The sequence below is a fragment of the Prionailurus bengalensis genome, chromosome D1 (assembly GCF_016509475.1).
Source record: "Prionailurus bengalensis isolate Pbe53 chromosome D1, Fcat_Pben_1.1_paternal_pri, whole genome shotgun sequence".
Classification (NCBI taxonomy): domain Eukaryota; kingdom Metazoa; phylum Chordata; class Mammalia; order Carnivora; family Felidae; genus Prionailurus; species Prionailurus bengalensis.
Genome location: NC_057346.1, coordinates 48,707,976 through 48,723,778, shown reverse-complemented (window position 1 = coordinate 48,723,778; position 15,803 = coordinate 48,707,976). Strand labels below are relative to the sequence as shown.

General features: G+C 38.1%; 1 protein-coding gene across 20 annotated transcripts in view; it reads right to left on the bottom strand.

The window, feature by feature from the left end:
* The window catches only part of DLG2 (discs large MAGUK scaffold protein 2), a 2,073,554-nt gene that overhangs the window by 431,231 nt on the left and 1,626,520 nt on the right, over positions 1 to 15,803 (bottom strand). For 15 of the 20 annotated variants that reach the window (XM_043580064.1, XM_043580065.1, XM_043580066.1 and 12 more), the window contains one exon: positions 11,632 to 11,787. The exons of the other annotated variants lie outside the window; for them this stretch is intronic. In XM_043580064.1, coding sequence (XP_043435999.1) covers positions 11,632 to 11,787 — 156 coding nt within the window. The remainder of the gene's footprint in view (positions 1 to 11,631; positions 11,788 to 15,803) is intronic. 20 annotated transcript variants of the gene reach the window in all.

Genomic DNA, 15,803 nt, shown 5'->3' with positions numbered 1-15,803 from the left:
ATTAAAAGGTAGTTTAGAAACAAGGGAGAGAAGAAGCCAACACTATATGCCTAGATGGAGATTCAGGAAAGACAACTGGTAATGTAGAGTTGTGGTTTACAGGAGGTCTTTGACCAGAGGTTTAAGGAAGCCTTGGACAATTAGATGCTAGCAGATGCCTGACACATCACTGGAGAAGGCATCCATCCCCCTCCCCATCCTGATTCCCCACAGTCACTAACCCCATCCCTCCTAGCATACTTTTTTAACTTTGGGGTTTTAAAAAGTAGATCATCTTCTGAAAAAAAGTTTGGTGTTCCAGAAATGGAATATTAAAGCTCCTCAACCAAGAAAAGTCTGTCTTTTTGGGTCTCTGCTGGGGAGAGTCTGGATTAGAGGTCGCTTTTATGGGCTGCAAGGGTCTCGGAAAAAAAGGTTTCAATATGAAAACCAGGTCAGGGAATCTGACTGGGACAGGAACAGAGCTGCTATGGATGACAGGAGGAGAAACAGGGATGGCAACAGTGCCTGCCACACACTGCCCAGCGGCTACAAGTCTGACCTAGGCAGAAAGAGCCAATGTGGACAACAGTGGAAACGGAAGGGTGAAGACAGTGATAAAGGTGAGGAGACTAAATTGCTTAGGAGTAATGGGAGTTCTGAGGGGAAACTGTGGGAAGAGATTGTATTGTAAAAGCATGGAAATGGTTGTCCAGGATGACTCATGAGTCACCAAGAGACTGCAAAGAAGGAGAGGAGAGTCTCACAATTCTGGCATTTATACTGTTGGGAAGCCAGTCAGAGACTTTTTTTGTTTTCAGTCACAAAACCCCTTCCCTCATGTCCAATGCAGCCCAAGGCTTCCTTACAAGGACCACAGATTCCAGTGATAGCAAGATGTAAGAACTTATCAAGTAACCTATCATGTGAGAATGGGGAGAGCTGGAAGGAAATCTGAGCTGTCACTTGACCTTCAGATTTCACTTGAGAAAGGTCTGAATGCCTGAAAACCTATAAATACAAACCTGTAACTGGAGAAATAAGGATGAAATAAAAGGAGAAATAAGGATGGGTCCAAAATAAATAAGGTCCAAGTCTAACTAAAATTCACATAGATTTGAAAAATGCAATCCATAATAAATTTCTAGGCTTTTTTTTAACATTACCAGTGGCTGTGAGTTATATCCACAAAAGAAACCCACTGGGCCCAGTGGTCCCTAAATCTGAGAGTAGGGTTGAACTATGTTGGATTATCTATCCCCACAAGTACCAACTGTATAATAGGCACTTAATACATATTTGTGGTCTGAGTCACAGTTTCCTCATTTGGAACACAGAAAGGTTGGAAAGAACAAGATCCTTGTAATTATGGCAGAGGCATAAGAAAGGAAGCAGAACATTAGAACGAATTTGTGAGAGACTGAAATAACAAAGATAAATTAGATTCTCTTTTTTTAGCCCCATTCCCATCCTCAGCCTTGGCCAATCCTTCTGTTGGTCAGGTTGTTCACTATAACACTTGGACATGGGAAGGAGCAAGGGTTGAAATTTCACCAGAACTCTGTTTATCATGTCACATTTGGGTCCTGGAACATTTTGTCCTTCCTTCTGAAGAAGGGGAGACTTTTTAACATTTTGCTTTACATGAACTCTTTTTTTTAATATGAAATTTATCATCAAATTGGTTTCCATACAACACCCAGTGCTCATCCCAACAGGTGCCCTCCTCAATGCCCATCACCCACTTTCCCCTCCCTCCCACCCCCATCAACCCTCAGTTTATTCTCAGTTTTTAAGAGTCTCTTATGGTTTGACATTTGCACAAAGGCTCTGCCTTGATTAGAGAGGCTTAGTATGCCCTCCTCCCTTTTCAAGCAAACCATAAAAATCCTCTTTACCCTCTGATGTATTCATTTTCTCCGGAAGAGAGTGATTTTAGGTTTTAGTATTCAATTTGGAACACACATCCCTGCTGACTTAAAAAACCCTGTTCAAGAGATCCTTTAAACTTCATATGAGCTTAAGGTCTACAAAACTGAATTAAAGAGTTGAAATGGAAGATTTACTTTCTCTGCTCTGAGAGGTAAATTTTGATCCCTTAATCAAAACAAAATTCTGCATTCTAAAATACTTAGATCTCTATACAAATATAAGTAGTCTTCCACAGCCCTTCCTCCCATAGGGCCAACCCTAAAATTTCATCTCCCTTCACAAGTTACTGGACTCAACATCAGGCTATGAATGAGAACAGTTTTTTATAATAGTCCCTTAATAAGAATTCATTCGCCTTTTAGCCTAAGGTATCTACTTAGGGTCACATAATATATCTATGTGTTTAACACACACACACATGTTAACAATGGTAATGTTAATGGGGACACTTTATATTTATTTGGCATTGCTTTTAGCACTTTACATGCAACCTCATTAAATCCTTACAGAAAGCCCATGAAATGGATACTACAATTACTGTTATTATATAGATGAGGATACAAAAACCCAGAGTAGTTGTCATTTTCTCCAGTTTATACAACTGGGGAGTTAAGGAGGCAGGATAACCCTAACACTAATTCTACAGTGCACATTCTTAACTATATAGTTATCTATCTATCACCTTATCTGTCTATCCGATTTTGACTATATTTAAGTGAGGTGTACTTTTTTTATTTCTCAAACAGAATATACTGAAATTTGACTACAGTTAAATGAGGAGTACTTTTTTCTCAAACAGAATTTAATACTTGAGGAATGTTATGTGTGATAAGAACAACATTCAGTGAATATTGATTGAGTACCTTTGAAAGCCCTGATTCTGGTACCAGCCTGCTTAAATTCAAATTCTATCTATGTGAACTTAGGTCACTCAATCTCTCTAGACCAAATTTCTTGACTTGCAGAATGGGGATGATAACAACACAGTCTTCCAGGATTGCCATGAGGACTAATGGGCTAATGTGTATAAAGTGCATCCCGGCAGGTAATAAGATTATATAAATAACAGTGACTATTTTTTTCTTCTTCTTCTTCTTATTTTTCTTCATCACCATCATCATCATCATCACCATCACCACTATTACTACTAATAATACATGCCAGGAACCATTTTTGGCACAGGGAATGCAAAAGTAAATGAAAAAAACAAAAAATCTCATCTAATAAAATTAACGTTCTAAATGTTAGGTCCTGATGTGCTTAGTTGCAACTAACTCATCCCACTGTTTGCATTTGCCAAAATATGCACCATAATTTTTCTATAAAATTGGAATAATCACACCTACCTCATAGGCTTTTGTGAAGATAAAATGAGTTAGTACATACAAAAATATGAAATAGTGTCTAGCACATAAAAGTACTCACTACATGTTAGTGGTTTTAATTAACATCTCTACCATGGGTGTTAAGGCTTAATGTTACTCCCTTGATTCTTTCTGAGTTCCTATAATCTGTTGCTATAGTGATTTTGCACAGCATTTTCTCACAGCTACTTTGCCTCCAGAGAGGATTGCTTTAGAAATTATGCGTATTCTTCAACCTCTTATTGCTACTCAATAACATAATGGTTACAAAAGAAAATATAAAGACTGCTCCCTAAACACAAAAAATACATACTTAAACTAAGGGGAAATATTCATAGCATCTCAGATAAATAATCTGGCTTTTTTTTTTTATAAAGCAACTAGATTGTTTCAATGCAGAGTTATTTGAATATCACAGAATAGGAATTTTGGAATCAAACCAATCTGGGTTCATTTTCCAGCTCTTCTGATCCTCCTACTCTCAACCGACCGGGTGTGTTATAAAGAGTAAATGAGAGCTTTTGGAACAGGGTGAGTTCTCTGCTTTTCTCCCTCATTTACACTTATAATGTAATTTTAAATGCACTTTAAAAACTTTTCTTTTGAATTCTTAATGAAAGAACGTCTCTTCCCTGACAATAATAATGAAAAAAAAAAGAGTGAAGGGCGACAATAAATGGCATGTTTTTAAAAAATGTATCTACATACAGAATGCTTTAAATTCAAAGCAAGGGGTGCTTTTTTCCAGTGTGAACCCATGCATATATCACTTCGTGGAAAGAAGAAGCTATAACATGAAATGTGGGAAGAGCAGCCTCTGTAACTTTGTGGGAGTCAATTAATCTCCCCTTATTTTCCTTAATTCAAATTGGACTTAGTGATCACCTACTTCAAAAAGGCAGTGGAGGCCTTTGAAGAAGCTGCTGCATAAACCGGGAAGGGGCTGTGCCTTATGAGCCATGCCCCAGAGGGTTTCCTCTCCAGGTTTTAATTAAAAATGAAGTTAAGAATTCTTTAAGATTATATCAGCCTTTTAAGGGCATAAGAAGGTCAATGATTTGTTAAGTGTCTTTTTTTTATGGTGCTATTTCCCAGATTAAATTTTTTTTTGCATAAAAAAATTTATTTTATTTTTTTAATTTTTGCATATATGTGTGTATATATATATATGTATACACACACACACACACACACACACACACATATATATATATAATTTATTGTCAAATTGGTTTCCATACAACACCCAGTACTCATTCCAACAGGTGCCCTCCTCGATGCCCATCACCCACTTTCCCCTCTCCCCCACTACTACATCAACCCTCAGTTTGTTCTCAGTATTTAAGAGTCTCTTAAGGTTTTGCTCATTCAATTCTCTTTCAGGATCTGCAGATTGGTGGTGGAGTGCATAGGCAATGTGGAGGACCGAGTGTGAAGCCACAGTGTGCGTGTGAGAGAGGGAGTAAGCCTCCGTGGGAGCGTAAATTTGGGTGTGGGCGTGCCCTGGTTAGAGTCCTGGCCCCTCCTCGAACTAGATCAAAACCCACACTCTGCAAGATTGTTGGGGTTCTTAGAAACAATGAGATGGGGTGCCTGGGTGGCTCAGGCGGTTGAGCATCCGACTTCATCTCAGGTCATGATCTCACAGTTTGTGGGTTCGAGCCCAGCATCAGGCTCTGTGCTGACTGCTTGCTCAGAGCCTGGAGCCTGCTACGGATTCTGTGTCTCCTTCTCTCTCTGCCCCTCCCCCACTCACGCTTTGTCTCACTCTGTTTCTCAAAAATAAATAAATGTAAAAAATTTTAAAAAAAGAAACAATAAGGTATATCTGTAAAGTGTCTAGCTACTAATCTGTTTCAGAGAGGGTTATTTTGTCTATTTTCCTGAAAAGGCACATGCAGGATAGATACTGCTACCTGAGTAGATAAAAAGGAAAATTCTCATAGAAGCATGAAGTCACATATAACTTTAGACATATGCCACATTTTACAGGGAGCCTATACATGTATTAATAAAAGGAAAAATATGTGACTTTGCCTATGGTAACAAGAAGGATTGCTGCTAAGAGTGACAAAATCAGCATCAACAGCTTTCTTATGGTCTCAGGGGATTTACCTATGCCAACAAATATTTTTCACCTCATTTGTGATAGCACTAAACATAAATACAGATGAGCAAAAGGCTTGAAAACAGAATGAGCATATGGAAACAATTAATAATGACTAATGTAGATAGTGCCTAGATGAAAATTCACTTGCTCCATTTACCTTGATCCTTACAATAATCCTATGATGAGAACAGCACAGAGAGAATTATCCTCCCCTTTCTGATGAGTGAAATGGGGTTCTGAGAAAGATGAAGGGGTTAGCTACATCCAAGTGACTAGTATGGCCAAAGGAAGGCCTCAAACCTAGACAGTCTGGACATATTTCCCCAGCTCCCCAATGCCATCAGGTTGCCACCACCTCAAAGAAGAGACCTTCTAGAATGTTTTGCCCCCCTTTCCTTCCATTGAGTTTCCTTCTACAGAGAAGAGACCTTCTAGAATATGTTGCCTTCCTTTCCTTCCATTGAGTTTCTTTCCACAGAGTTTTACATTTAAATACATTTATTGTGAAAAAAATACATTTATTGAGCACAAGAGTGCTCACTGTCTGAGAAGAGGTGATATAATCAGCTAGTGAATAGCCCAAGCCAGAAAATTCTTGCCCTTGCAACAGTCAATCACTAAGTACCACCTATTTCATTTGTTAAATACTTCTGAATCCATTTATGTTTCTCTCTACAGATTCAGGTTAGTTCTTCATGATTTCAACTGTGGTGGGTATGCTAACTAATCTCACTGCCTTCAGACACAGCTGACTGAGTGATTTTTCTAAAAACACAAATCAAATTATGTCCTTGCTCAGTTTTAAGTCTCTTCAACCAGCTTCTCACTGCTTGCAGGATAAAGTCAAAAATCTTCAGCGTGGCAAGTAAGGCCCTCTACAAACTGCAGCAGCCTGTGAACTGTAAAACTTCAAGACCCATCCAACAGCCCTCAGCCACATGGTAACACCATGAGTCCCAGAGTGCAGTGTACTTTTATACACTGTGGGGTTTAACTCTGGGCTGCACTTCTACTTTGAACACACTCCTTCCCTCTCTGACTGAGGAGCTCAGTATCTTTCCGAAGACTTTAAAATCAGAGCCAGAGTTAGATAGTTCCTACCCTTTTTACCTTTAGAGATTCGTGTACTTCTGTTATAGCATTATTATATCTAGAAGTTATATCTGATTTTGGATTTACGGACTTCGAGACAGTTAAAAGATTAAAGGCCCACATAAATTTTCTATGATTTTGCAAGGAGAGAAAGCTTGCCAAAGGCGGGCCACCATAACATATGGCTGAGGTCTTGAGAGACAAAGATACTGCTCTATGTTCCAAGGCTGGGAATGGCTTGAGGCTGCCAACTTTTTCTACAAAGGGAGTGACTTATACATGCATTCCAAGCTCTGTAGAAAGTAGTTATAAGCTAGATTTGCAAATGGGCCACTGAGAAGGTAATGGTAAGTTTCCCATAAATAGCTTCTTACAAATATCAGGAATTGATAAAACAAGGTATGAGTGGAGAACATTTCTGTGTGTATGTGCACCGTGTGCAGAAGGGACAGTGTAAGATCATGCTTGTTCTATCACTACCTCTTACTCTAGTCTGATTTTAGTTACTTTAAGATTAGGAACATTACAGAAACTGAGAGCCTTTAGCCTATATACATCATAATGCACAGCAATGACTTCTTCATTTACATGTCTTTGAACTGTTTGAGGAAAAGGATGGATGGTATCTTATTCACCTTTGAGTCCCCAGCATCCAGGATAATGCCTGGAACCTAGTAGAAATCTCATGAATATATAATCTTCAATGAGTGAAGATGTGTTATGATCATATAATATCTCAGAGTCCACTTCCTACCCCAAATCTGCCAATATACTTTAGTCTTCATCTGTTCTAAGTATCTGTATATCAACTAACTACAAAACAACAATAATTAGGACCACCTGTGTGAAAGGACAAATGAAAATGTGCCATATGTATTGAGAAAACAAAAATAGTATATTCCTTGCCCTAGGAATATCAAAAGCTGAATAATTTACCATTCTCCCAAGTAGAAAAACCAATTACAACATCAAAAACTTTTTTTTTTTTAAGAGAAAGATGTACTGGATAAGCAGAAGCCCCACAGCAATTTGTGTTTCATAGAGCTCCAAATTTTAGTTTGATTCCAGGCTCTGGCTGTTTCTTGCTTTCATAAGGTCTGAAAAGTCAATTACTCTAAATATAATCTGCAGCCTTAGGAGCTGACACTTTGCCAAGTTGTTTATAGACTTTTCCTTTTCAACTTCTCTGTCTTCTTTTATATGATGTTACAGAAGTAATTGTGTATACAATTAATTCATTCCTGGATGTTTGCTATCAAATCAAAGTGCTGAAAATTTGGGTATTCTTATTGAAATGCACAGAATAGAGATGATTGGCTCCCCTTGCTTCTGCTGACTGGCCTCTGTTCTTCTGAATGCTGATTAGGGATTAAGCTGGTGCACATAATAAGGGTGGTTTCACATGCTAACTTCCACAGGGCTAGCTCACATTCTAATCTATGATAGTAACATACATTCTAATCTACGTAGAGAAGATATACATTCATGAAGATACTGGTTTGAGTTCCTTATCATTATAGAGTTGAATAAGAGCTTGTCTATCTAATTCTAAGTATTCATGTACCTCTGAGATTCTACAGATTATTAAGGTCACAGAGGAAAAAGCAAGCGATGGTGTCATAAATGGAACTAGAATCTTGAACTTTCCCCTTGAATTAAAGGCTGCATTTCAAGAAACATGTGCTCAGAGTGGTGTTTTCCATTGCAGAGGAAGTCTATAATCTCTGAAAGGAATTACTCAGTTTTCAAGAAGAACAGTTACCTAATGCATTAATAATATACTGACCATTGAGATAATTTAAGATGAAAGAGCTCACACAAAGTGAGCTCTACTCTGCTCTTATTTGTGCGCATGCATAGATTCATTCACTCCTGGGGTTGTTTTATGTATCCAGTAAGACCTGAGTAAAGCACAGCTTTAACCATGATGTGTTCCCAAAACAGGGATCTGTCTGCTTGTCTGCAGATCTTGTTTCCATGTTTATTTAGTTGCTCGATAGCTTGGAGCTGCTGCTGTGCCAGACACTGTGCTAAGTGTTAGGGGGATAGCAGTGCACAAAACAGACACAATTCCACTCAGTGAGCTTGCAGCACAGAGTGTGAGATGGGAGTTTGGTTTTAAAATCATACAAATAAACGTATAATTATAAATTACTTGAGTCTTATGAATAAAAAAAAAAGGAAGACAATATAATAGGGACCAGATATTCTCTTTCAGGGAGCTTCTCTGAGGAAGTGCAATTGAAGCTTCCATCTAAGATGACCAGAAGTTAACAAGGCAAAGTGTAAGAAGAGCTTTTCAGTTTGGGGAAAGAGCATTTGTGAAGCACTTGAAATAAAAAGAGATTTAGTGCATTTTGTGAATGTGAATAGTGTGATCAGCAAAGGGAAGAGTGAAATGAGATGTTTAAGAGGCAGGCAAGGGCTAGGTCATGCAGAGCTTGGATGCTGTATTAGTGACTTTGCATTTTAGACTAATGCAAAAGAAGAGAAAGAGATGTGATCTGTATTTTTAACAGATCACCTGGGCTGCACTGAGCATAAATCAGGAGGACAACAGCAGCAATGGTGAGACCAATTAGGAGGCTATTTATTGTATGTAGGTGGGAGATAATAGAGGCTTGGGTTCAAGTGGTGGAAATAGACGTAGAGGAATGTGAATAGATTGGAGATACATTTGGAGGTAGAATCAATAGGACTTGAAGACAGATCAGTGGGTGAGAGGGAGAAAAGGTTTAGGTATGAATCTCAAGTTTTGGCTTGAATAATGAGATGGGTAAATGTGCCATTTGCTGAGTTGGGCAAGTGTGAAAGGGGAGAAAAGTGGGGTGAAGTCAAGAATTTCAGTGTCAGTGTATTGATGACAATGCCACTAAAATGGGTGCATATATGTATATATATGTAGATGATTATATATGTAAATGCATGTGACTTTTTTTTTAAAATGAAGGATAAACTATGAAAGAAAAAAGAAGGAAGAGGAAAAAGAAGGGGACAGAATTAGACTAGAAAATAGAATTCCCAGTGGGGTGATGGAGGGTGAGGGTTGGAGACTGGTATATAGGATTACTGCAGGTATGTAATTTGAAAAAGACACATTCCACATTATACCATAATTTATCTCAATTTGGGAAAAACACAAAAAGAAACCCCATAGTCTTCATAATATAAATTACAGAAAGTAAACTGAACAAGAATTATATCTGGTAGATCTACATAAAAGGTGGATTCTGCAATTTGCTTATTGGTGAGTTTTAAGAGAGGGATGCATCAAAATTTCCAGTAGGATGCAAGAAATGCAACTTTTAGGGTTATCAAAAAAAAAGCATGGATTAAAAAAAAAAAGATCCATTGACACTGAGTCAGAAGGGAGATGAGAAGGCAGGATAAAAATAGAGAAAGGAGAGAAAAAGTTAAATGGGTGGAGAATTTTTCCAGCAAGCAACAATGTCTCTGCCATCAGGCCTATGCTGATGCAGGTGCTAATGAACCCCTGGGTTTGAATCCCAGCCCTGCCACTTAGTCCTAGATGATCTGGGGCATGTCAGGTGATTTCCAAGCCTCGATTTCCCTGCTTGTAAAATGAAGACATTGATAACATCTGTCTCATAAGATGACTATCAGGGTTACAAGAAATAAATCTTAAGAAGTACCTAACAAAATTCCTGGCACAGAGGAGAGCTCAGTAAGTGGTAGCAGACTTTGCATAGCTGATTACAGATGCCTAAATACCAGGAAGTCATTATTGTAGGTGTGTGTGCGTGCGTACCTTCTCACTTCCCTATGGCTATAGTATCTTGGCCCTCTTCGTATCAAAATTGTCTGGTTCAATGTATCAAGAAGTACTGTTTATAATTTGTTAAAAATATAAGAAGATTTAATTAATATTTATAAAGCATTTTTAAATGCTGTTAGGCTTTAATTGTTACAAATTAGTGAAAATGCCCTAGCTGATTATGTAGCCAAAAATATGTTTTCTCATGTGTGTCTAGAGATGTTATGTATAATTAAATTTGTTATTTAACTGCTCTAGAAAGACCAATAATTGACTTTTAACTTTTTCTTTGGAAAAAAACAAAAACCAAAAAACCAGAGATGATGTTCTAAGGAGACCCTCTTGACCTATCCATTTGCACTTTGAATTACTCCAAAATGCTTATTTTCACAGTCCTAATTGTATTACGAAGACATATAAAGGTATTCTGAGAACATAAGTAGATAAGCACCTCATTATATGTAGGAACATCATGATTGAGATCTCCTGATTTAAACAGAATTGGAAGTACCTTATGGAACACCAGATTCTCCTTTTATTATTGTCCTCTCTCTGAGAATTTGACAATTGTGTAAAGATGAGGTTTTCTTATTTAGCATACATATACTTTAGAATACTGATGCAGACTCATACTCTACCTTTAGACTTAGGATGGTTTGTTTACAAAGTTGTGGAAAGACTCAAAACATTCTAAGTCAAATCTGAACTCAGCATTTATTTGCAAAATCATACTGAGGGCAACGAGTTAACTTCTTTAAACTTTTGTTTTCTTATATAAAATGGTAGCAACTAAATAAAGAGAATGTGGTAAATACCTACTGTAACATACCATAAAGGTTAAAATTCTTTGTGGTTAGATAGAACCACCTAATTCTGTAGTTTGGGGCAAGATGTTTAATGCCTTAAGGAGTCAACTGAGTAGTGGTATTAATTTAATATTTTTGTTAAAATATTAAATGGCAATAACAGTACCTACTTCTTAGGCTTTGTTATGCCTGGAGCATAGTAAGTGCTTATTAAACATTATTAAAAAATGCACTGCGTACATGCTCTTTTATGCTTCTGTATGAGGAAAATAGAACTAATTAAATTCCAAAATTAATTCTTCTGGAAAAATATAGTTAATACCTTTTTAAAAATGCATGGGAACCAAGAACATTTGGAATATCATGTGATCATGTCTGAGTGCTCTGTGATCACACCGGCGGGGGGGGAAGGCAATGTTCTTAATTTCTCCCATTGCACCAAAGGAGCAGAACATCTCTCCACTGAGGAAGATGTCACGCGCAAGAGAAGTGAGCAGAGGTGGATTCTACCCATTCATCCTTGTGGAAGCACATGCAATTCGAGAAGATGAAGTGAGGAAGCGCATGCAGTACCTGGTCATCTCAGAGTCAGGGAGCAGGCCTAGGTGGTAGTGGGGGTAGGGAGCTGAGAGAAGGAAGCTTTTGTCACACTCAACAGGGGAATAGTGCCTGGGAGAAGCAGGCTTATCACACAGTTTGTTCACAGTGCTGTAAACAGGTTCCGGAGGCCTGGTAATACAAGAGGAAGAGAAAGAGATGTACGGTTAGCACACGCACCGAACAACTGTGCGGTTAGCAGCATTTCGCCATATGCAAAAAGGAACACCCCAGATAGAGCCTTAGGCTTTGTTAGCCTTGGAGAAAAAGTATTTTTAAGAAACAGTATCTCTGCTTAGAAATCAAAACTTTGGCTGACATTGGGCATGATGAAAGTTCATATGCCAGATACGTCAATGGAGTCAAAGCCAATTTATAAATGCCATACCATTTTGGATAATGCAGTCTGAAATAACAAACTTTGGGATTCTCTAACATGGCTCCTTTTAAAACTTGGGTTTCATCCTAATTGTAAACTTATAGAGACCTTCCTGAACCCGTTGGTCAGGATATCCTGTTATTTGTCACGGCACCCTGTTCATACTTCATATTTTTTCTGAGCATGAAATAATCTTGTTTGTTGCATTTAATTTATTATTATCACTCTCACTACACTAAATTTTATGAGAATGGAGGCTACATTTATTTTGTTAACCACTTAAAATAGAGTCAGTCCACATTTCATAAATATTTCTTGTATTCATATACAAATGAATAAACTGAGAAAACTTGGCATACTTATATTGCAGTTTTGGGGGGTGTGGAGCTTGGCTTTACCTAGAAATCTAACTGCTTACATGATCTCAGTGATTCCTCTATATATTTATTCATAAATTTCCCCCAACAATTTCAGAGTTTTCTACCAAAAGGATAATCACTTTGGTAAAATTTCTACTAAATGAATTAATCTAGGGACACTAAAACATTATCTAAAATTGGAACATCTTTTAGTTGTTACAAACATGCATAGTAAGATCAGATAAATTTCAGCTATAACTTTAGCCAAACATGCATGTACTACATACATAAAGTGCTTGGTTATTAAAAAAAAATCTGATAACTCCATACTCCACTCTTTTTAAAATATTTTGTTTAAGTTTATTTATTTGAGAGAGACGACAGTATTAATGTGGGAGGGGCAGAGAGAGGGAGAGAGAGAGAATCCCAAGCAGGCTCCACAGTGTCAGTGTGGAGCCCAACATGGGGCTCAAAGCCACAAAACCAGGAGATCATGATGTGAGCCCATGACATGAGCCAATCAAGGGTTAGATACTCAACTAACTGAGCCACTCAGGCGTCCCTATACCACACTCTCACACATGGTCTGATATTGCCACCAATATCTTCCATTTAAGGTAAGAATTAAAAGATCCAAATGTAAATGGAAGAACTATCCAGAAGTCTGAGTGGGAAGGTAAGGAGGAGGATAGGAAACAGGGCAATGTCCACAGGGCCAGACCCAGGTGAAGGAGAGAGTAGCCCGTTGGGGCCATGAGACATCAGAGACGACAAGTGGTGGCCCTATCCCTAAGCAAAGGTATGGGAAGTGTATGTAGTGAACTCAGCGAAGGCACAGTCCATGTTTCTGTAGATCCAGACCTCAAACTGGTCCCTAATATCTTATAGTTGCTCAGTCAATACTTCCTGAACAGAACAGGGGAGAAAAGAGGACAAGCACAGCATTAAGAACAAACTTTACCTAATTTATAGCATTACTGTGGGCCAGTCATGGCTTAGATGCACTATCTAGAGAATTAATTTCTTCCCTAACACAATGCCTTCCATGACATACAGGAGATGCCTTGACCTGTAGAAGGGCTGAGGAGTGGACAGGAGTAATCCAGAAGCTTATTTTGTCATTCAGAATAACTATATCCCAGTGGTAACATCAGGTGCTTTATAATGAAGTTGGCTTGTTCTATCCCAGTGACTAATAAAATTACATTTACGGAAGCTAGTATGTATTCTTGTTCAGGCAAGTGTTCCATTTTCAGAAAAACCTAGTTTGTCAATTTCTGTTTATCAATTATATAGAGTTCACACAATTCACAATGACAAACACCAGCACTTTAAAAAAAGCAGCTGCAAGATCATTCTTAAAAAGTGGGTTTTTTTTTTATCAGTTTTTATAAGTAATTTACACTATGTGAAGTGCTGTAAAAGGAAAGATACTTATCCACTGAAATATGTATTTTAAAACAGTCAGATCCGATACTGTTCTTGAATTTTGAGAAGGATCTGTTTTGCTTTGTTAATATGCTCAGCTTTATGAAGATTTATGTATGTTTCTGAGGGTTTTAGAGACAGAGAGACCCATGATGCCAGTCAGATAAAGAAAATTGGTTTGAGGGCCCCTGGATGGCTCCATTTTCAGCTTAGGTAATGATCTCACTGCTTGTGAGTTTGAGCCCCACGTAGCGCTCTGTGTTGACAGCTTGGAAACTGGAGCCTTGTTCGGATTCTGTGTCTCCCTCTCTCTCTCTCTGCCCTTCCCTGCTTGTGCTTTGTCTTTGTCTATCTCAAAAATAATAAACATAAAAAAAAAGAAAATTGGCTTGAGAGATCACAGTTTTGTCTGAACCAAAAATGTGGTTATCCACACAAAGCCTCATCTTGAAAAGACTTTGTATTAATAAAATGCATAAATATCAATTAAATAAGATGGGAGGAGGAGTGTATGAGCTCTCTGGGAATTATTCTGTGTAAGTTAGCACAAGAAGACCTGACACTCTCCAAATTTTCCACTCTACAATAAGAGTTGCTGTGGCAGAGATGGCTGGATTGTCTCCCAAACATCCATTTACTCTTTTTTTTTCTTATTAAGTGAAAGCCAATTTTCCACTAGTCACTTTTCCTGTAGTAAAACTTTATTTCTCAGCCTTCCTTGTAAATAAATGTGGCCCAGGGAAAATGTTCAGCCCAAGGTAACTGGAGCAGAAGTGTTGTGTGGGATTCTGCTGATAGCTGCCTAAAGGGGAGCTGACTTAGCTAGGACCCCTGTGATTTTGCTCTTTCCCATTTCCTCCCTCTACTGACCTAGAGCCTAAATATAATAGCTGGAGCATCAATGGTCATCTTGGACCATGAAGCAACCTGAGGATAAAAAGAAACAACATAGACAGTGGAGCATAATGGTCACCATGTCACTCACTGATGATAGCGAGCAATAACCTACCACTTCTGGACTTCCTACCCTGGATTTCTTTTATGTGAGATAAAATATGTTTATGCTCATGTCGTATTTTTGTTATATAAACAGGATTTCATGTTAACAGATATACTCCTGAAAAATGTAAGAATGATAATCTAAAACAAGGAGATAACTATAGATAGGGTCTACCATAAGGGCCTGATACATTCAATTATGTCAGAGGTACATCTGTCACCTTTTGTATACACAGAAGAATATACAGAACTCTATTTTCTGGCTTTGTTTAAAGGCTGTGACTGTTTAGAGAACTCACTGTGTCTTTACTAAAAAATATTATATATAGGGGCACCTGGGTGGCTCAGTCCATTAAGCATCTGACTCTTGATTTCAGCTCAGGTCATGATCTCATGGTTTGTGAAATCAAGCTCCACATTGGGCTCTGTGCTGTCCGTGGAGCCTCCTTGGGATTCTCTCTCTCTCTCTCTCTCTCTCTCTCTCTCTCTCTCTCTCTCTCTCTCCCCCCTTACTTATAAATGCACATGTGTGCTCTCCTTCTCTCTCAATATACATATATATATATATAAACTGATCTAAACTGCCAGCACAGTGCTTAAGAATAAGGGAATTGATCACTGGGTTATTTGTTTCCCATTGATCAGTTCCCTTATTCTTAAGCACTGTATATATATATATATATATATATATATATATATATATATATATACGTGTATATATATGTGTATATATATATATATGTATGTATATGTATGTATGTATATTGAGAGAGACAGAGAGAGAGCACACCTGTGACTATAGATGCTGGAGAGGATGTGGAGAAACGGGAACCCTCTTGCACTGTTGGTGGGAATGCAAATTGGTGCAGCCACTCTGGAAAACAGTGTGGAGGTTCCTCAAAAAATTAAAAATAGACCTACCCTATGACCCTGCAATAGCACTGCTAGGTATTTACCCAAGGGATACAGGAGTACTGATGCAT